The sequence below is a fragment of the Dermacentor variabilis genome, chromosome 6 (genome assembly GCF_050947875.1).
Source record: "Dermacentor variabilis isolate Ectoservices chromosome 6, ASM5094787v1, whole genome shotgun sequence".
Lineage (NCBI taxonomy): Eukaryota > Metazoa > Arthropoda > Arachnida > Ixodida > Ixodidae > Dermacentor > Dermacentor variabilis.
In genome coordinates this window covers 139,320,390-139,342,390 of record NC_134573.1, presented here as the reverse complement: position 1 = coordinate 139,342,390, position 22,001 = coordinate 139,320,390, and the positions used below count along the sequence as shown (strand labels likewise).

Genomic DNA, 22,001 nt, shown 5'->3' with positions numbered 1-22,001 from the left:
GCGAACGGAGCGTGCGACCATCCCCACATGCACGCGCGAGACACGGGTGGTCGCTGATCTTACTACAGCTTCAAAGACGAACGCACAAGCTGAAATGCTCCTCTACATCGTAAGAAAGCGAAGAACAGCATTTACGACTGCGTTACAGCCACGAAACAAACAGACTTTAAAGCATGCACTTGCCGTGCAAGCACGTGTAAACACAGGTGCCTAGCAGACGACAAGCTGCGCAGTCCACAATTATGGCCTCCGAGATTACACGGGCGCACCTTTAAGATGTTGGATGGCGTGACACACTATGCAAGGTTCAGCCAGTGTACGCCAGCTGGCGACACTGCTCGATTTCGCAGCCAATTGTGCCACGTTAAAGAAAGGACTAATATAGATCTCTAGAAAAGCATTCCTGGAAACAAAATATGTATATCAAATGGTTGAAATAACTGCAATGGTGACGAAGGATTCTCCCATTGCCCCTCGTCTCGGAAGTTAGCGAGGATTAGTGCCAAGTGAAATGTTGCGCTGCGTCAGTCGCTGTCTCATCTAAAGGCAGGACTTGGGGTTAGACAGGCGCTTAAGGGATGCAATGGTGTTCCTCAACTGGCTTGATAAAAGATTAAGCATTAAACGCAGGCATATATGTCCTAGCCGCTCAATTAGCAGGGTACAGTGCTCAGCGATTGAAACACGATACTCGGACAACATGGCGGCCGGTAGTTTTTTGATGCATCGTAACTGCATGCGGCCTCCTCAGCGATCACCGGTGACGCAAAAAGCGCCGGCCGACATGCTGTCTGAGTATCGCGTTTCAATCGCGGAGCACTGTACGTGCCAATGTGCACTGCAGCTTTTTTTGCGACGTGAAGCGGGGCACAACGATTCGTTTAATGCAAACCCTTACAGCAGCCTCGCTCAAAAGTAAAAATCCATCAGCGTCACGCCTTTCGTCGCGTACGAACGAACGCTTGGGTCGCTGCTGTCAATGTGAATGGAGAAGTAGTGAAAGATGCACTTGAGCGGGAGGAGCTTAAGGTAGCGCGTCTGGATGACGCGACAGAAGGCTTCCATGGCGCACACCGTCTGCAGCTCGTCGCAATGCTGCGCCAGGTAGAGCAGGTTGCTGGAGGCGTGGCCCGGATGCTGCTTCAGCAGAAGCACGATGACGTCGACGAACCTGTGTTCGAGGCCACCACGGCAAAACGACCCACAGCGTCTGAAACGTCGTTACCGTCTCTCGAGGGCTCCAATTCAATAAAACTAAACGCAATATTCAAGGGTCTATACTAGTCCCTTGAATTGCCCTTAATACTATTAAGTCCCTTAACAGTCCTTTGAATTGGACTATCCAAACGTTGGCATACGAACGTTCGGAGCACACTCCGAACGTTAACCGCGAAAAAAAAAAAAGAAATTTTTTGTTTGTTTACGATAAGTGTTGACGCTACTTAGCCGAACAACGCTCAAGGGTAATAAACAAGCTCGATCGCGTTCACACATCCCACCCCCTCGCGACTCTTGCGTGCACAACTATACAGTCAGTGAACGGCAGTAAAGAGGTAGATCCTGTACGGGACGTAAGGTGATATTCACAAGATGGTCGTGAGGGTCGTAGTATTTTCTTTCGCTGGAATGTCAGATCGCCTACTCATGAAAGGGAAACTGGCAGACATTCCGTTTCTTGCGAGAGCGCGACCAATGCGTCTGTTAAAATCCCTCCACGTAACGGCGGATTCAGGGACAACCGGATTGCCGCTTCTCAAGCACGCTATAAATCTTCGCGCAAGATGGCCAATTTCCCCGAAGTATAGTATTCCCTCCTCGGTATACGCTAGAACAGGAGCACGCCCCTCGCGCCCTGCATCGACCGCGGCCATTCAGAAGGACCGACCTGTTTCGAACCTTGATGCGCGCCGAGAGAAGCTGGTCGAACGACGTCCTCAACACGCTCTCCACCATGGCCGTGGTCATCTTGGAGCCGTGCTTCTCCAGGACCGAGGCGAGGGCGTCGGCCGACGCGACCACCACCTCCGGGCTGCTGGCGCCCAGCGCGTTGCTCAGGTTCTCCAGGCAAACCCTCAGGTTGCGCTCGTCTCCGACGACGCAGGGGTAGCGTTCGATGTACCTGATGGTCTTGAGGCGGTCCAGCGTGCTGCTGCCCGCTTCTCCGGCCGCGGCCCGCTTGGCCAGCGCCTCGTTGAGCAGCGAGCCGCTCTCTCGCTGACGTCGGCAGGCGCAGAAGCGCTGGTACCAGGGCAGGTCCGACTGCAGGATCTCGACGGGAGGCGGTACATGACTCAGCATGGCCAGCATGGCGGCGACGGCTGGGGCGGCACAAGCCCGGCGGCTGCGCGGTGTTCGCACGCACTCACAGAGGAAAGGCATGCATGTTTCACCTGGACGCCTTGTTTTTTGAGAGCCTAGGTTTTCAGTGCCGCCGCTTCTCGCGTTCAGTGAAGCCCGCGCGCGCACTTGGTCGTTGCTGTTTTCTTTTTTTTTTTTAGCCACGAAATCTGTGGCTCCTACCCTCTAAGGGGGAATGTACCGAGGATCGGATGGATTATTCAGTTTATTAGCCAAAAGACGACCGAGAAGACGACAGTACATAAGGCGTGGGTCTGAAATATCTTTTTCAGCACCGCAGAATTTCACGCACAGTTACATGAGAATTTCACGAGCAGTTACAGATTTTAAAAACGCTGCTGAGCAGGTGATGGCGGTGATGTGATGGGGAAGGCCGTTCAGGTACTTCGCAGCTCGGCATAAGAATGACGCTGAAAAAGTTGCCGTACGGGCACGTGGACGGGCAATTTTCTTGACATGACCTGTGCGCCGCAATAAGCATGTAGGGGCTCGCGATAAAAAGAAGAATGGAATAGCTTGTGGAATAACTGTTTTGCAGGTTATACGACGACGAGACAAGAGAGATAAGTTGCATTGCGCATTCAGCGTTTAAACACTGATGCGAAATGAATATGAGTGACGGCGATGTTGCATGGAAGTGGCAGCTGCAAGTAAGCTTTCAGGACTCGTAAAAACGCAAGCGATAAAATAAATGGGGAACTGGAAAGCACAAGTCGATGTTTTGCTTGGAACCTACGGTTGATATACATTATAAGGCATGGGAGTATGATGGTGATTATGGCGACGAGCTTGGCCAAGTCTGGCGTCGCTGTCCTCGATTCACAAACACGCCGCAAGCACCATATAATTTCCTACAATGACGCGTGTCTTCGCCTCTCTATTTCTTTCACTCCCCGATCTCCTCCCACGTGTAGGTTAGCAAACTGGACAAGCTATGGTTAACCTGCCTGCCGTGCCTTCCTCCTCTCTCACACTCTCTCAGTCCCTAGAATTGCTAGAGGGAACTCTGGCGCTGCGATCGTTGAGCCACCATGAGGATGATGGGTAGTAGATGTCTTTGTCTGATACTCATGCTTAGGGCTTCAGACGCTCTTGTGGATTTGTTTATTTCCCATTATCTGGGCCTAAATTGACCTAAATTTTAAAGCAATTAATACTTTTTTTAATGCAGGAGGTAATACGACTCGACGAGCGCGCAGAATCCCAGCTAATTTCAGCGGTTCCTTTTGTACGTGCGTCCGTAGCATAATGGTTTCAGTTGTCGGCCTTCTGTGCTTGAGGTCCTGTGTGCGAATCCTGCCGTTGGACAATTTTAATAATGTTTACTTCATTATTTAAAATGCAGTACTTTCTTAAAAATGATCACTTTGCTAAGTCACGAAGCAATTTAAATCCATAAGGACGAAGGCAAATCCATGTACTGCTAACCAACATTCCCATGCTGAGTGAACTATCCTGCTTGCAGCTCCCGTAGACATTAACACCACAGTTTCCTCTAGGAAACTCTACGGCAAGCACCAAGAACTACATGGCATGAGATACGCCGAGTGGGGCAATATGACAGGCGAAGATAGGCAACCTCATGGGGCCCTGACCTCGCGAAGGCGGGGCCTCCACCCCCAACTTCACCTCAACCTCGCGTGGTGAGGTTGAGGTTCGCGACTGCTAGAAACCCTGCCAGTGACGTCAGCCCTGTTGTCCTCAGCCGCGTGCGCGAGTTTGAGTGCGGTCGAGGCTCAAGGACGAACTATTTCTCCAGCGGCCTTATGCGCACATCTTCTCGGCCTGAATGAATGAGTCCACGGCATCTATTAGGCCTGCATCTGGTTTCAGCAGAAACAGCGCAATCAGACAGGTCGCAAGAAAGAGATAAAAAAACGGCGCTAACCGACAATGAAATCTTTATTCTGTCGAACAGCATGTATACAGGGTTACCACTTTTCAAGAAAAACAGCATGGACAGAAAGCGAGCGGGCGTGGAAGTAACACAGAATGATCGAAATCACTCCGATAGAAATTGTATCTCCTTCGGAAGAAATGATACGCAAGGGAATGTTACGCACGCATCGCCACTGCTTTGGGTATGGAAGGCCTCAGGTATCAGTCGTGCGCGCTCATCATGTTATTTCGACATTACGGTGTAGTCTTTAAAGAGACAAGTTGCTATGTGTTGCTTGCCTATTGACCTTATTTGAGTGTTCCCAATCTACCAGTACGTATAATCTGAAGATTACTCTCCGGATAGGTAGGCACGTGTTCTATATATATATATATATATATATATATATATATATATATATATAAACAATTGGTCATGCTATATACTTTCCATTTCTAGGCGCCAGTAAACGGCAGTAAGTCTAGCTTGTAGGCATGTAGCTTATCAGAGACTTAGACGCCAGAAAGTTGTGAGAATCAGACTGTTGCTACCTGCCGCGACCAATTAAGGGTGTGCTCACGTCATCGTTGCAACAACGGCACAATGGGTTTGCAAGAATGTTCAAAGGGCGTGATAACATTAGGTGGAGGTTTGAAGTTAGGGGGGGGGGGACACGCATTTCATTAACTTAATTATTTTAACTTAATTTCTTTCCTATCACAAGAAGAAACCACAGGTCATGCAACAGCAGATGTTTGTCCGATCTAAGATGGCATGCTGACTATCAGTAACACTTAAATAACCCGAGTGGCCCAAAATTAATACGCAGCCCTTTAGCGTTCCTCATAAACCACTGTACAGTTTGGGGACGTCGAGCCCCACAATTTAATCTGAACTATCATTAACCATTCTCAGCTCCACGGTAGAAATTTTCAGAGCATAGGCTCTCGAATAGCGCAAGAAATATTGGCGATGGCAACACACTCGTCTCGTGTTCTCACGACAGGATGTTGGAAAAACATGAAAGAAACGTTGATTTATGTGGAGAAAACGTGCACGTGTACCACGAAACTAATCAGTAGATATTAGCTAACCGAACCTCCCCCACCCCTTAGCAAAACGTTTACCCTTGCTCTCAAACACAGATTCCATCAATGCAGGCCGGCGTTAAAGTCCTTGTGACCGCTCTCGAACGACTGCACGAAAAGCACTGTGTTATCCTCGTTTACGACCGTCCTCACGACCGCGTCCTCGCGCATTTTCTGACACCAGCTCGAAAAATGCGGGAAACCTTCGGAGCTGGGCATCTCCAGCGAAGCATGAGCCGCGGACAGGCCACGAGCAAGCTCGAAAGCTGGCCACACGGCGTAGTCCACAAATCCCGGTGCAAAGCCTGCGAGAGATTAGGAAAACCGAATCAGTACTGTCATGTCATCATGAGCTTCCTTTACGTAGATTATAAATGGCGACTGCCTCCCCCCAGCGATCTCCAGTTGCCCCTGTCTCGCGTTAGCCGACTGCACCCTACGTAGAGATGCAAAATTTCGGGTAATACTGAAAGGCCCGAAAAAGAAATCATTTTTAATTTTTTTTTTCAGGAAAAATGAGAAATAAATTAATTTTAATGAAAAAGTTACCTGCCCAACTCTTTCTCGCGTTGTGCGTGTGCCTTTTTCTATCCCTGTCCTTGTGCAGTTGTGCTTGCACATTGTATGATGAGTACGAACAAACTAGCCCACCAACGTGTACCCTGTGCAGGTAAAAAATAGCAACATGCTGTGAATATATGTTATTCGCTTGACTAGAAATATAACATTCAGAGTACATGCCGCAAACAAAGTGACATCCAAACATCATCTTTCGACAAACACAGCATAAAGGTTTCGTAACACAAGCACGCAAAACAAAAACTATCCAGCAGTGATTCTGCATCGGTATCTTTGCTTTCGCTTGGGGATTTCTAGGGCAGAACGGGGACTCTTAATTTGGTCCTCTTTCTGCCCACATATATTTAAGTTACGGTTTTGAGGGGCTAGAAATTTCGGCCAAATTCTTAGTTGCTCAAGGAAAAAAACAGAAAGAATAACGATGTTTTTCCCGCAATATGTCACTTTCTTTTCGACCATTCGAACCTCTAATTCCCTGCATGCAACGTCTTCAATTTCATTAGACCGCCTCACCCTCTGCCGTCCTCGATCAACTGCATTTCCTTTCCTATGGTACCGTTCTGTTGCTACCAAAGACAACCGGTTATCTGCTCAAACGTCTAACGCAACTTGCCCAACTCCTTTCCTCGCGTTGTGCGTGTGTCTGTTTCTATCTCTGTCCTTCTAGGGCAGAATTGCACATTGTACATTGTATTGCGCTTGCACATTGTATCGCGAATCCCAAACAACCATGCAGCCCGCCATCGTGTTCTTCTTCCTAACCTTAACTTTGCCCCTTAAAGTACCGCCTATGATTTTTTTGTTCCCTCGCGTCGCTAGTTCGCAATAGCGCGGCCCGTATATTCTTCTCAAGTTTCTTTCAACACCGTTCAAGTTTCTACCGAGTATTACGAAGCTCAGAATTTTTTTACGGTGCTAGCGATGTGTTTTGCGGTTTTTCATAATGTGTTCTGCCTGTTTACGGTCGGTTTCTTTGTATATAAGTTAGTTCTTAATATCTGCAGTCTACGGAACTGTGACGTCGTTTTTTTTTCTGGTAATGTACAGAGTTGTAAATTTAATTGATACATATTGTTTTCATTTCGCGATATTGAATTTGTTTTAAAAAAATGAAGGCCTGAATAAGAAATCTAATTCCTATGGTCACTAGATTTGCAAACATTTACGCTTGAACGCAACAATCCTCATGGAAATTGGTGGAGTGGCTGGCGAAGAAAATGACATCCGGGTTGCCATGCATTTTATACAATAGCATCTGAAGCAAGACCTCCCTCTAAGATGGAGATGAACCTAATAATAATAATATTTGGGGTTTTACGCGCCAAAACCACTTTCTGATTATGAGGCACGCCGTAGTGGAGGGCTCCGGAAATTTTGACCACCTGGGGTTCTTTAACGTGCACCTAAATCTAAGCACACGGGTGTTTTCGTATTGCGCCCCCATCGAAATGCGGCCGCCGTGGCCGGGATTCGATCCCGCGACCTAAGAGGTGAACCTATACGGGAGCGGCTCTTCTTTGGATCACAACACATCTCGGCCATCATTGGGACCTTGAAAAGCCGGTTAGGAGCTTTGCCCCCAAGGTGCGTGAAGGGCTTCCGCAAGGTCACTTCGCCAAGAAACCACTACCAGGGCCGCAAGCCGAACCAATAAAAGGTTGCTGCGTGTTGCTGAAGTCATCAACGATGAAGAAGTCAGCGAAACGTTGGGCTTTATCTAATAAACCTAGTTATTTTGTACTTGTCTCACCAGTCTAACTTCAAGTGTTCCCCAACCATTCAGACTTCAACCCAATGTTCACCTTCGAGAAATTAAAAAATTACATTATTGGGTTTTACGTGCCAAAACCACTTTCTGATTATGAGGCACGCCGTAGTGGAGGACTCCGGAAATTTGGACCACCTGGGGTTCTTTAACGTGCACCTAAATCTAAGTACACGGGTGTTTTCGCATTTCGCCCCCATCGAAATGCGGCCGCCGTGGCCGGGATTCGATCCCGCGACCTCGTGCTCAGCAGCCTAACACCATAGCCACTGAGCAACCACGGCGGGTTGTTCACCTTCGAACACGACCTTGATCATTCATTATTGAGGGCGGGACACTGCTGAATAACTTTGTCACTGAGTGCAGCACTAAGAGCTGTTGGCAGTCAGAGAGATGACATTCAAAAGTCTCTTTCTAATCTTAAGTCGTATGACACCAATCTAACCGCCGATCACAATTATCAGGAGGAAAAGGTTCAGAAAAGACTTAACCATTTAGACATCGGTTTTTAGTTATAGGCAAACATAAACATGAAGAACAAAGTTTGCGAGAGGTTGGCAGCAAAAGGAAGTTTGTTGATGTACTAATAATAATAACAGCACAGGTGTCCCTTACTGTGAAAACCTGCACACTAATGCTTATACGTAAAACAAACAACTGTTCCGTCCGACTGCACACCGTAACCGAGCCCCCCATCAAAAGTTTGGATCATTCCACACAAAAAAAGAAAGAAAAGTCGGCAGATCTGTCATCCTGTGGGAATCGATGTTAAAGCCAAGTTGACGAAACGACCATGAGAGCACCGAGACGTGGGCGGCTGTTTCATGACCTACATGACACGCATGTCATGACATTCACGGCATGGCCTACCATTTATGTTCATCACACACTCTTGTCATATTATGACAATTTCGGTACACACTAAGACGTAGGCGGCTGTTTCATGGCCTACAGGACATGCATGTCATGACATTCATTTCATGGCCGATCATTTATGTTCATCATACACTCTTGTGATACTATGCCAATTTTCGTACATACCAAGACGTAGGCGGCTGTTTCATGACCTACATCGCATGAATTTTATGAAATTCATGTCATGGTCTATCGTATATGTCTGTCATACACTGTTGTTATACTATGCCATTTTGGCACATACGAAATTAACGAAACTACCATGAGAGCACCAAGACGTAGGCGGACGGACCGACGGACAGACACTGTCAAAGTGGCAAATGTTCACCAAGAAATGGTTCGCATTTAAAAGAAAATAGGGCGGGGAGGTATGAAACACACACATCAAAAACACACAAAAAAGTCAAATTTACCGCCACTACTTGCACGCGTTGTGGACCCACGTGATGCCCCTTGAATTTTCTGACCGTACTTCCTCAACTTAATGACCCATCAGTTTCTCCTGTTCCTGTCATGAGAAGAGTGATTTCGAAATGGCAACGCTGGAAAGTCTATCTGGCCCTTCCGCGCTACGAAAAAATAAGTGAACGAATTTCCTGCAGTGCCGTGTAGGCGGCTCGTCGAGATTTTCTTCGGGCTTCGGCTAAGCAGCGCCGAAGCCACAACACGAATATGATGACAGTACCGTTGTCAGATGGGAAGAGGACTTGGCAACCAGAGGCGCCGCGTCCCAGAGCTTTCATGTACTCATCAACCCAGCATCATTCGATACATTGACCCCGGTACTCCCCCACAACCCGGGCTGACTGGGTGGGGGAGACTTAGTAAAAACAGTTGCGCGAAAAGAGCGAAACCCAGACGCAAAATTTACAAGCGAATGTAGCTTGGAGCTCCGCTTCCTGCGTGCTATAATTGCCAACCTCTATTGTTGCCCAACATCTTTCAATAAATCTTGTGCGTTTCTTTCACTTAAATATAAAAGAACCATGAAGTGCATGTTGTACTGTTAAGGAATTCCTTCACCAACGTATGTCTTTTAACCTATACTTTCAATAACTCGAGATTCTAAAAGGATATGCACAAGATATTGCGTTCGAAATTATCGTGCGCTGGCATTTTTTTTCACCTGTCACAAGAGAGTTATTTGCATACGCATGAAATGCGGGCTGTTTGAGCGAACACTTTAAACATTTTTTTTATTTAATTAGCTGTGGCAGGTAGCACAATTCTAGTCCATGAGCTGGTCTACTCGAAGAGGCAGACATTACTCGCACAAAAAGTTGAAACGGATAATTGACTGAGTAATAAAAATTCCCTAATTGATTTTTTTACGAATTGCCGTATGCCACATATTGACTTTTGACTTTGTCAAGACAACGCCTGACCCGAGCGCGCCCGAGTAAAGGCGATGAAAATGTTGGAGCACGTTCACGCCAGGCGAATGTATTAGTACAGAGATAAGACTGCGTAACCCGCGTAGCTGCGTATATCTGCAAAGCAGCAAATGATAAGCTCGGATTTCTTGCCGAAAAGTCACATTCAGCAGGCAATGCCAAGCCGTCTTTTCTACGACCTAAATTATTTGCGTTTATTTTTAAGTTTCATTGCTGCTTCAAGTGCGCCTGTATTCATAAGCAACATTTACATGAACACGGTAAAGACGAGTCAAGTCGGCTTGTCAGCCTGAGCTCCGGTCGTTGGGCTGATGGAAACACTAGCGGGTTGGGTCGGGCCGAGCCAGCGTCGAGGTGAGTGTCTTCAACCCCCCTGCAAACGGTCGGGTTGACTCGACCAATCCGATCGGCTTGGCTAGATGCACGTAAACAATGTTTAGTAAGCCTCGGTCAGCTTTACTTCTCACTCGATCTCCTCGCGTCCAGCTCTCGTAAACGAAAATGTAGGCGTACCACAAAGGAAAGCGGTCTTCCTCCTAACCAGCTCCTTCTCGAACCGCGGTATCTTCCCGAGAAAGCTGGCCCAGTTCTCCTCCGTGGTCTCTTTTCTCTTCAGGGCAGACACAAGCGGCTCGACTGCCTGCAGGATAAGTGGAAACATGTTACTGCGTCAACAGCTTGCAGAGATTAGAGATTAGTTTGAGCTAGTCCACATATGTATCGCTTTTCACGCATTACAGGGTTATACCGCAGAGACGCGGAAGGCAAGATATAGTGCCCTTTATACAGGAACACTACAAGAGCAACGCCGGTAGCGACCGCTCGTGACGTTTTGTCCAACTACAGCCAGTTAGAAACATTTTCCCTTTACATGGGTATTTGTCTTAGACACAAACGTCAATGATTGCGTCGCCGTTGATGCTTTAAAGCAATAGCTCAGTGCAATATGGCTGCTAAATGCAATAATAGCTCTGTATCCTCTCTGATTAAACTCTGCACCACACGTTGGCGCCACCAACGCGGATGCTCAGGTGTAAGTATCTAGTAATGCGGCACATTCTCTAAATGTTAATATATAGACCTTTTGCATCCGTGATGTGGCAGCAGTGCGTTCATGACCCCAGGGAACTTCCGGTCAGCCATTTTCGACAGTCCATTTAGCCAAGAAAAAAGAAGTATTTTGTCGCATAGTATACTCCAGGCACACATTCTTGGTGTTTTCAGATATAAGGAACGTGCGCTGAACATCAAGCTCATGTAGGGGCTTTTTTTGCTGCACTTAACACTACAATTCACCTGTCAAACGTTCCAACTCTGCAGCAAAACTGGTGCCAGCTGGATGGTCCTATAAGTTTATAGGCTATTGTAACATATGCCGCTACTGAGGGCTTAACCGGTAGTCTTCGGGGAAAACTCTCCAGTTGTTCGTACACGCATAACTATTCACGGAATAGCGGAATCAGAAAAAAAAAAAAATACGCGAGCAAAGGCGCTGGTTGCGCCATCTCGTGACAAATAAATTCTAGTGCACGACATAGCGAGGAAGCGAGATACACACAGGAGCATACACCGCTGGAACTACTGTAGAAATGAAGTTCACAAGAATAAACAGTCGGGCTAGCTTGGTGAAATGTGAGCATTTCACGTGAAGCAGGTTTCCACTTAACGTAGTATTTAGCATAAAAAGGTGTCTATTCACATCAGGTGTACGCAAGGTAACTTATATCTTATAATCATAGATAATTACGTTTCAAAGCAATATATATATATATATATATATATATATATATATATATATATATATATACTAAAGCAGGTTCAACTCCAGTTGACACATACGTCATGCGAACCACGTTTGGTTCGGTAGAGGGTGGTTCTTGTGAATCACACAATTGTTCTGCAGCGAGCGGTTAATGCTTCTGCGACACCCTGCAAACTGGTGCGGAGTGCAAATCATGGTGGTGTTTCTTGTTGTCATCATCATCATCATCAGCCTGGTTACGCCCACTGCAGGGCAAAGGCCTCTCCCATATTTCTCCAACAGCCCCGGTCATGTACTAATTGTGGCCATGCCGTCCCTGCAAACTTCTTAATCTCATCCGCCCACCTAACTTTCTGCCGCCCCCTGCTACGCTTCCCTTCCCTTGGAATCCACTTCGTAACCCTTAATGACCAACGGTTATCTTCCCTCCTCATTACATGTCCTGCCCATGCCCATTTCTTTTTCTTGATTTCAAATAAGATGTCATTAACTCGCGTTTGTTCCCTCACCCAATCTGCTCTTTTCTTATCCCTTAACGTTACACCTATCATTCTTCTTTCCATAGCTCGTTGCGTCGTCCTCAATTTGAGTAGAACCCTTTTCGTAAGCCTCCAGGTTTCTGCCCCGTAGGTGAGTACCGGTAAGACACAGCTGTTATATACTTTTCTCTTGAGGGATAATGGCAACCTGCTGCTCATGATCTGAGAATGCCTGCCAAATGCAGCCCAGCCCATTCTTATTCTTCTGATTATTTCCGTCTCATGATCCGGATCCGCAGTCACTACCTGCCCTAAGTAGATGTATTCCCTTACGACTTCCAGTGCCTCGCTGCCTATTGTAAATTGCTGTTCTCTTCCGAGACTGTTAAACATTACTTTAGTTTTCTGCAGATTAATTTTTAGACCCACTCTTCTGCTTTGCCTCTCCAGGTCAGTGAGCATGCATTGCAATTGGTCCCCTGAGTTACTAAGCAAGGCAATATCATCAGCGAATCGCAAGTCACTAAGGTATTCTCCATTAACTTTTATCCCCAATTCTTCCCAATCGAGGTCTCTGAATACCTCCTGTAAACACGCTGTGAATAGCATAGGAGAGATCGTATCTCCCTGCCTGACGCCTTTCTTTATTGGGATTTTGTTGCTTGCTTTATGGAGGACTACGGTGGCTGTGGAGCCGCTATAGATATCTTTCAGTATTTTTAAATACGGCTCGTCTACACCCTGATTCCGTAATGCCTCCATGACTGCTGAGGTTTCGACAGAATCAAATGCTTCTTGTTGTGATACCCAGTAACTCATATCGGCGCAAGATAAGGTCATCGAGAAGCGACACATATCCGGCGGCCCATACCCAACTTGGTGTCCAAGAGGTCCATCGAAGGCTGGCACATACACACAGTGCGACATACCCAACGACACGTATCCACGAGAACGGTCCACATTTTTATAGACTGCAGAACCCTTGGGATCAGCACACATTTTGAGACTGCACTACATTAGCAGTGGATCCGCACACTTAAATTGCACTGTCTGCAAGAGTCGGCCCACATTTTTAGGTGGCACACAGGCAGTGGCACACAGACTGCACTACCTTCAGGATCAACCCAAATTTTGAGACTGCACTATCTTCGGGATCGGTCCACTTAAACGGCAAGGTAGTTGCCGCTGTAGACTAGGTTGAGTTGGCCAAGAATGCTTCGCATTAAAATTCGGGACTCCAGTGCAGACTGCGTTGTGTATTGATATCCGCCACGCTGCCGCGTAGCCCGGTTTGCCGCATGAAACGGCTGCGAAACTAGTCTCAACAGCTTCGCTGTAAAAAGTTTCCAATGTATTGTAGTTAGACAAAGCGTGACAGGATGTCACTACCAACGTTGCCACTCTAAGGTCACTCCCTTCCACGGCTCCAGTAGACCATTAACCCGTAAAGGCGACCGTGCTTACGGACAAGCTAAAACCCTCTAAATCTTAACAAGGCGGTTGAGCTCACGGGCAAAGCATCATCCAAGAAGCTCCTGTCCAGTGCCTTCAGGTACGGATCACTAGGCAGCATGGGCTTCGTCTGTGGGTATGCCTCCTCCAGGTACTCAATAATGGCCATGGAGCCGCTGATGAGTTTGTCATCTTGAGAAAGCACGGGTACGGTCCCTGCAGGAAGCACCTCCTTGCACCACTCCGGCCTGTCGGCCAGATTGATGTTGACCACTTCATGACTGCCGGTGAAAAAAAAAACGATAACCTGTAGTAACCTGCAGGATCGTTGCGAAGGTTCGCCTTCGTTGGCTCATGCATGCAATCTTTTTGTTTAGTTGGAAAGCGTGGTCGCTCGCCTTCTCGGTGTTCCTCTCTGTGTTTGCGGATGTGTTGCCTTGTAATGCTGTGCTGTTGGCTCTCACCGAAGTCGCTTCCTGAGAACGCGTGCGTAAAGCCTGCTGTCGGAAGGCGGTGGCCGGACGCGGTTCGGAGAAGAAAAAGTTAGCGGCATGGGTTGTCGCACACTGGTTCTCGCCATAAATCGCGCAGCGCGCCTATAGCGGCATCTGGAGAGGGGAGTTTTCGAGGAGTGTTCGGTTCGGGGGCGAGGCGGCGCGGGTGGTGCGGTTGGCGCCCACGGCCAGTGTGTTATTAGTGTGCTATTAGTGTTAGTGTGCCAGTGAGTTATGGAGCCAGGACAAGTGGTCCCGGCGCTGGGGGGCCAGAATTTGCGTGGCTAAGCGGACAGTGTGGTCCAAGACTTGGGAGACAACGGACCGATCTCCCAAGCGCCCGAGCGGAGCGACGGACTGCCCCGAGGGTTTTGCTCAGCCGCATTCATTAACCATGTGCACTCGCTTTCCTTGTTGACTACATACTCGCAATGTAACCTCTAATGTCTGTCTGCAATTAAACTCAGTTCGAATTATACACATCCACGATCTCGTGTCCCGAAATACCGAAGCACGAGAACAGTGCAGCGGCTTAAAAGGAGCCGACAACGACAACAAACCAAACCATCAAGAAGAACCCGGCGGTGGAGGAAAGAAGAAAAACTTACTTAAACCAACGACTTAGCCAAGCCTATACCAACAACATAGCAAAACCTAGCATAACCTCGCAAAACTTACAAACAACTTAGGAAAGCCACGTGAAAGCTAGAGGACCCCAAACTCCGCTGTTGACTCCAGCCTTGCACCACTAGTGCAATCTGCGCACGCTTTTTTTTTATCTTTCTTTTCTTTGTTTTAACACCGAAGCTGTAAGCCTCCAGTAGGTCAGGATTTGTCGTGTCCGCGTGTGCGGTGATCCCACAAAAACAAACGGCAGCTGGAAGGCTGTGTGTTTGAGCTTCCGCGTAACAGAATGTTGTTTTCTCGTACGTTCGAATTAAAATCTGATGGTACCATCTCTGCAGGTTGAGTAAGTCGTACTTTACGAACTTCGATAAATTCAATGAGTTCAATAGCGCACTCGCGCTAGGCAGATCGAGGGCCTAAAAGAAGGCGGATGAATGCTATGTTAACGGTACCGCCACCTAGCGACTGCGGCCACTCGGACAGACATCGAGCGTAGCTGAAAAATGGCTTTGCCTTTCAGTTTCCGCGTAACAGGTTTACGTTTTCTCGTAAATTTGAATAACAATTCGAAGCTAGAGTGTCTGCAGCTTGTGCGGAAGTCGTACATTACACATGTATCTTATGCAATTCACTTTTAAACATTCATTTGTTTCAATGACGCGCTTGTGCTTGACGGAAGGTCTAGAAAAATTAGGATTGAGGCTCAACTGACGCACACAGCCGTGCGCGCGTGGGGCACGTCGCTTGCGGTGGTGGTGGTCATGGCGCGTGTCTATAAAGGCGGCAACTGCTTCGCTGTACATTGACTTTCAGAGCGGAAACGGAGGCGGATTTTTTATTTTCTTTCCTCCCAGTAAGCAACTCCGTTGCAATAGCTCGAGCGCCGCACACGCTTAAAATGAGTGAGACCTTAAATGCACCCTTTTCCTGCACCACGGACTGCGCGCAAACAACAAAATCAAGTGATAAAGATCGCCACGTTCGGAATTGATCACTCGCGATTGTAACTACGACCAAATAAAAAGAACGTAAGAGTCATGACTTTCTTAGATTCGTTTCTTTTTTTTTTTTTTTCTGGATCGAAGTCGGAGCGAATGTTGTCAGTATACTCACTCAATAGACTTTGCTTTCGCAATGAGCAGCGCTCGTTGCGCATAGGGGCAGAACCTCATGCTGTAGAGCCGTAGTTTTCCGGGAACAGGCGGTGGGAACTTCGAGCCTGAGAAGAAAGGAACCAAATAATGCGGGAGAGAAGGCGTGCGCTAATTGTGCGCCATCTCGGCCCAATCACATATCGATTGTCCGCTTTGTATACACCGTCTCTGTGTCTCGTTGATATTTGCCCGATTTGACGTCTTCCTTTTTCCTTCTTACTTTCTTTATTTGTCTTTTTTCTTTTTACTTCGTTTCAGAGATTATAACATCTCCAAATTTCAACACGTCTCGCACCCTTAAATTTCTCTATCGTCCCCTAACTGTCACTCGCAAAGACAAACGAGTACGGTGGTCGTACGCTGTATACCGACACCTCCTAGAACCATTTAAAAGGTCCTGGAAGAGGTGCGGACTCTAGTCAGAAAAGGAAAAAAAAATGGTGCAGAAACCAACGACAATGATTGCCAATGCATTCGAATAGCTGGACGCCTAGAGAGAACTATTTGCTTTTATATAATGAAGTGGTGCGCTTAAAGGCGTATACTTGTTGTGTATGTACAGTGAGGACATTTAGGTAGCGTTTATTGCATCATTCCGAGATTCCGCTGATGAGAAAGATGTTAACCGGCACATCTGTGGCGCCAGCGTAAGTGGACGGCAGGTGCGTCTCAAAGAGCTCCAAAATTCTGAGGACGCTTAAACATCGCCTCTAAAGTGGAACGCGACCGCATTCAAGGGTCCCTTACTGCGTATCACGTTCCCGGCATGCTAAACGTAACGTTTACCAGGAAACACTGGCGGCGAACGCCATGCACGAGGGTGAGTGGGTGAGCTTTCTGGTAGAAACGCGGCCTCTTGCGTTGGGCTGCGGATGCCCGGAGGCGAGCGCCATCTGGATGGTGGTGCTGTAAGGAACCGAGTGCAACGCGCCGCTCTATGGTTGGTAGAAACGCTGGAAAAGGGGTTTATCTTTGAGTTTCTGCGTGGCAGAATTATGTTTTCTGGTACATTCAAATTACAATCCGACGCTATCATGTCTGTAGGTTGTATTTGTGTTGTACTTTAGTATTTTTCTGACGCATCTTACTCTGAGGAATTCAATTAAATCAGTGACGCATCTGCGCCACGCCGAGAGATATGTTGTAACTGGCAGGGTAGAAGTGTGCAGCCTAAAGAAAAGGTCACTGTTCCACTCGAAAGGCGAAGCAGCGAATGCGATAGCAAATCAGTAAGGTAACTATACGGAGTAAGGATAGTAGTTTTATCGGCAGTATAAACTTGTAAGCATTAGCTTATTAACTAAATTAACAATGATATAACGTCTAAGCGCGACAGAACGAGGACTTAGAAAGAAGCAGACACACAGAGACAGCGCTGTCTCTTTGTGTCTGTTTCTTTCTACGTCCTTACTCAGTCGCGCTTAGACATTCTATCGTGGATTCAAAAGAATTAACCCGCCAATGCGTTTTAACTAAATTAACAAGCACGGTGTCACGCGTGCACAGGTTAACATGAACACATTTCGCTCGGTGATCGCGGAAATCCGCTGTCAAAATGCTGTAGTGAGGAATCGCGGCAGCAGCAGCGATTGAATTGACCATCGTACATCTCTCGTTTCAACTCAAACGAAACGTCGAAAGCACAGCGTCGCCTTCCCCACGTCGCCGATCCATTTCCCCGATGGTTCGACGACCCAGCCTAGCCCGAGAGGAAAACTAACAGTCACAGTTCCAGAGGCAAGAACTGCGTTTACGTCGAACATTTCAAGGCCTCATTCTGCACCGGCGAACGAAATTGAACTCTGCGTAGACGGCGTCACAGTACACGCACTTATCGACACCGGAGCCGCCGTTTCTATTATTAGTGAGAAGCTCTGCCATAATTTGAACAAGGTGACCATTCCCCTTACCTCTCTTTCTCTGCGTACGGCAACATCGCATTGCATTCAGCCTTCAGCGTCGTGCAAAGCCCGGGTTGTTATTCAAAGCGTTATGTGTGTTATCCAACTTGTCGTCCTACCTCGTTCCTCTTGGACGTTATTCTTGGACGGAATTTCCTATCTGTAAATCAAGCTCTTATCGACTGCACTCGTGCCGAACTTACGTTATCAGTGCCGTGTTTTGACTCTGACGACCATTGTTCTCCTAAAGTTGTTGCCGCCTCCGACATCGATATCGCATCTTCCTCAGCCGCTCTGGTTCCTGTGTCATGTAACTCTGCTGCGAACTCATCTGTTATGTTTACGCCGTCGGCCACTTGTGCGCGCCGCCGGAACTTTCTGCTTCCGCTTGCTGTCGTCACTTTTCGCGACGGTTCTGCTGCCCTTTACGTGTGCAATCCGTCCGCTTGGCCATCATGCCCACTGCCCAGTGCCTTCAGTACAATGGTCGGATTAAGTACGATAAGGTTAATAAGAGTTTATAGCGGTCGGGTCATCTCCTGTGCTATAAGGTTGATAAGGACAAATCAAGGTTTATAACGATCGGATCGATTGCGATAAGGTAGATAACGACCGATAAGGGTCGGATGGAGTCAGATAAGGCTGATAACCGATAAGGATAGACAAGAGATGGCTGTAGTTCGGTGAGGTTAATAACGACCGATAAGGATTGATATATGTTTATGCTGGTCGAGTCATGTTTGATAAGATCGACAACGACAACGGCTGCGTGGAGATGAGCAAGTGGCACAATGCCTACGCATTCTTTGACAACTACAGCGGAGTTCCTGCGTCAATTTTTTTTAATATAATCTTGACAATAAATACGGTTTGAAAGCAAAAATTCGAGACTGTGGCTGTTCTTTAATTAGCGTATGATGCCGCGCACATGCCTCTGCACGCTGCCACACGGAAACGACTGTAATACGTTTTACTGCGATTGTGAAACTTGTTATGAGCCCTATAAGGAAGACGAGACGAAAACACCAAGTCCGAGATGCCGGTGTGCGGGGGTGTCTGATACATCCCGCCGAGCGCCTGTTGCCGCTTCTTGGTGGTGTTGTGCCAGGCGCTCCTCCTCGACAAGGTATGCTTCACCGGCGAGCGGGAAGCTATGGAATGCCATCCACGCTTCATCGTCTCTTCAACGCCAAACAGCGGGTGACGAAACGAGAGTCGCCGCAGTATAGTTCGAGAGTCACCGCAGTAGAGGTCGTCTGTTCGACGACCCAGAGCTGGCGAACGGGACAAGTTCTTGGACCCCGAACTGCAATGGGTCATCGGCCATGCGCGTCCCTAAACGGCGACAGCCGTCTTTTTGTGCTCTGAATTACAGATTTTGCACCGTTGATGTACAATGAACACCCTTCACATTAACCCAACGAAGGCAGTTTTTATCTTATTTCACTCCAAAAAAAAAAAAAGGAAATCGGCTTTTAATTTAGATGTCGTTTACAATAACCATCCCATAAAACAATCTAGAGAGGCAAAATTTATTGGTGTTATTAGCGATAACCACTTAAAATTCCGCCTTCGTGCGCGTTCTGTAGTTCATAAGGCTTCACATGGCTTGCATGTGCTATCTAAATGTCGAAACTATTTCCATCTCCAGATACTTATCAAGCTTTACTACGCATTTGTTCACTCTCGCATTAATTACTGCATAGCGATCTGGGGTTGCACATACGAAACTCATGTGTCACCGGTGTTTACACGTCGAAAAAGAGCTCTGCGCATTATAACACCCCAAAATGGGCATATTAAGAGTGAAGATTTATTTAAAAACATCAAACATCATCAGCATTTACGATTTGACAACATACAACGTCGCCTCCGTCGTGCATCAAATAGTTAATGAAAAACTAGCCTTGACAACAGCCTAGCTTCGCCCCTCACTTGGCAATGTTGGGAATGAATCTCGCTGTCGTTATTTATTGCCTAAGGTAAATACTAATTACGGTCCCTCTATACTATAGTTCACAGGCACCTCAGCTTGGAATAGGCTTGATAGACACGTGACCACTCCAAGAACGTTGCATACATTTCCGAAACAATTAAAGCACTCACTTATTGACAATGCGTAGCACTGCGGGTACTTGCACAAATGCTCAGTCTTTCTTTTCCTATGCGGACCTTTTCGATAATGTAAAAAAGAAAATTGTTAGAAAAATGTATCTCACGCGTGAAAGTTCCCTACCACTGTATTGTTTTTGTTACTTATTTCAGCTATTTCTGTTTTGTGTGTTTCTGCAGTATTAGAAAGCAGCTGCCATAGAAGATTTTTTTTTCCTAATAACAATGGGTAGGGACCCTTCAACTAATTTGCTTAGTTCCAAAAGTGTGTTCTTTGTAATTGTATACCCGATTTATGTTAAATAAGCTTTCAAACCTTCAAGCGAACTGTGGACACACATTTACCTATATATAGTCGCTCTGTTGTATACAGATGTAAACAGTTTCCTTCTTCAGCTTCTCAGCTGTCCCCTCTCTCTCTGTCCTTTTGCTTCCCGAGCCCCGTCCCAATAATGCTTACCACCGCTCACATGTCACGGCAACCAAAGCTAGGCAGCTACAGTATCAGCAGTAACGCCTGACGACACAGCAGCAGCAAATGTAAAACTACGACACAAGTGTCGACTGGCAATTGGTCGAACGCTTAGTGCGGTTACATGTGGGCTCGACTTTCACCAGCGGCAAGTTATCTTTACGTCAGCTCTAATTTACCCTTTTCCTTATCATTTCTACATTTCAATTAAAAGCTACAATTCATTTCCCTTAAGCTCTCATTGGTTTCATTATCTGTTGGCTGCATGTGGCTACAGTTAAATGAGGAAGCCGATCAGTCGACTCGTTTACAAAGGGAGCACTGTGGATGGCACACTCGAATGTGTCCCGAACTAAGTTGACAATATTCCCAGTCATTCCAAATACTTGAAGATCATTGCCATTCCATTTGACCTTGACTAACGCCAATCATATCTATGCACGACAGCAATGTGAAGACACTGCATTGTCATTTTTCTTTCTTTTTTTACGCTGCTTGTATAGCTATTACTGCGCCGCTAAAATGCCATTCTACTGCTGTCAAGGTTAGTTGAAAACAGACAAGGAGCACTGTCACAAGGATCAAAACTGGCTGCGAGTAAAACACTTACCAGATGCAAGGGCCCAGGAGTCCATGTTGACACAACGTGTTCACCCTGACCTAACCGTCGTTCACAAAAGCGCCCAAGCTCTGCCCTCAAAGCGGTGCGCTACGAGTGGGGCACGATAACCAAGCCGGTTGAAAGGCGTTTCTCTTAGGACAAGAGACAATGCTCATTAGAACGTTATCTGGATGTCGTCGAAGTGGCCTGCAAGTATGTCTACTACGTACGACCCCGCCGCGGTATGCGCTTTATCTGTTGCCGCGAGGAGTTGTCGGCGCGCGGAATATAACTAGCAAGAGACATTGACACTTGCTCGCGTGGCGCAATCCCAACTCCTCTTTCCACTGCCTGTTCAAAACCGGTACTGCTCACAAGTTTATTTTCGTCGCGGGATGGCGTTTGTTAGCGCGTGGCTACGAACGAAAACAGCATATATATATATATATATATATATATATATATATATATATATATATATATATATATATATATATATATATATATATATATATATATATATATATATATATGTATATGCGTACACAGGCTAATGTACAGCTGGACTGCGGCTCGGCATCAGAGATTGTGGAGGCCAAGTTGGCGGCATGAAGCTCCCTACTAAAATTACGAGAGAGTCAACTCTGACGTTGCCATCTTTCAGCCACAGTGGGAACGGTGGATTTGTCTGACCTTCTTGCTTGTGGCTTTAGACGTCATTGCGAAATTAATATTGTTACCGTACTATGCGCTCACGTCGAGGAACCCCAGGTTGTCGAAATTAATTCGGAGTCCACCATTACGACGCGTGCCTCGTAACCAGATCGTGGTTTTGGCACGTAACGCCCTATAATGTAATTTAATTTTAAAAAAAGTGAGAGGCTTGCGTTTTAAGCACACGTGGCTGTTTTGCCAATTGACACGTACGAGAAGTGAAATACAGAAGGACTTCCGCTATTCTTCCGGCTC

General features: G+C 46.8%; 2 protein-coding genes across 3 annotated transcripts; both read right to left on the bottom strand.

Moving 5' to 3' along the window:
* Positions 1 to 834: 834 nt before the first annotated feature.
* LOC142584382 (uncharacterized) lies at positions 835 to 2,457 on the bottom strand. The gene is made up of 2 exons (XM_075694530.1): positions 1,886 to 2,457; positions 835 to 1,171 (listed from the first exon to the last, which is right to left on the bottom strand). Exons 1-2 carry the CDS (start codon positions 2,377 to 2,379, stop codon positions 910 to 912), a joined length of 756 nt encoding a protein of 251 aa, XP_075550645.1. The 5' UTR covers positions 2,380 to 2,457; the 3' UTR covers positions 835 to 909.
* A 2,797-nt stretch (positions 2,458 to 5,254) lies between these two features.
* On the bottom strand, positions 5,255 to 21,416 carry LOC142585319 (glutathione S-transferase omega-1-like). 2 transcript variants are annotated; one of them, XM_075696001.1, is made up of 5 exons: positions 21,042 to 21,416; positions 15,906 to 16,011; positions 13,730 to 13,952; positions 10,492 to 10,618; positions 5,255 to 5,630 (listed from the first exon to the last, which is right to left on the bottom strand). In XM_075696001.1, exons 1-5 carry the CDS (start codon positions 21,064 to 21,066, stop codon positions 5,389 to 5,391), a joined length of 723 nt encoding a protein of 240 aa, XP_075552116.1. In that variant the 5' UTR covers positions 21,067 to 21,416; the 3' UTR covers positions 5,255 to 5,388. The 2 variants fall into 2 exon arrangements, with proteins under 2 accessions (XP_075552116.1, XP_075552115.1); XM_075696000.1 differs by lacking the exon at positions 21,042 to 21,416 and adding an exon at positions 17,857 to 17,954.
* Between the last annotated feature and the right edge of the window lie 585 nt (positions 21,417 to 22,001).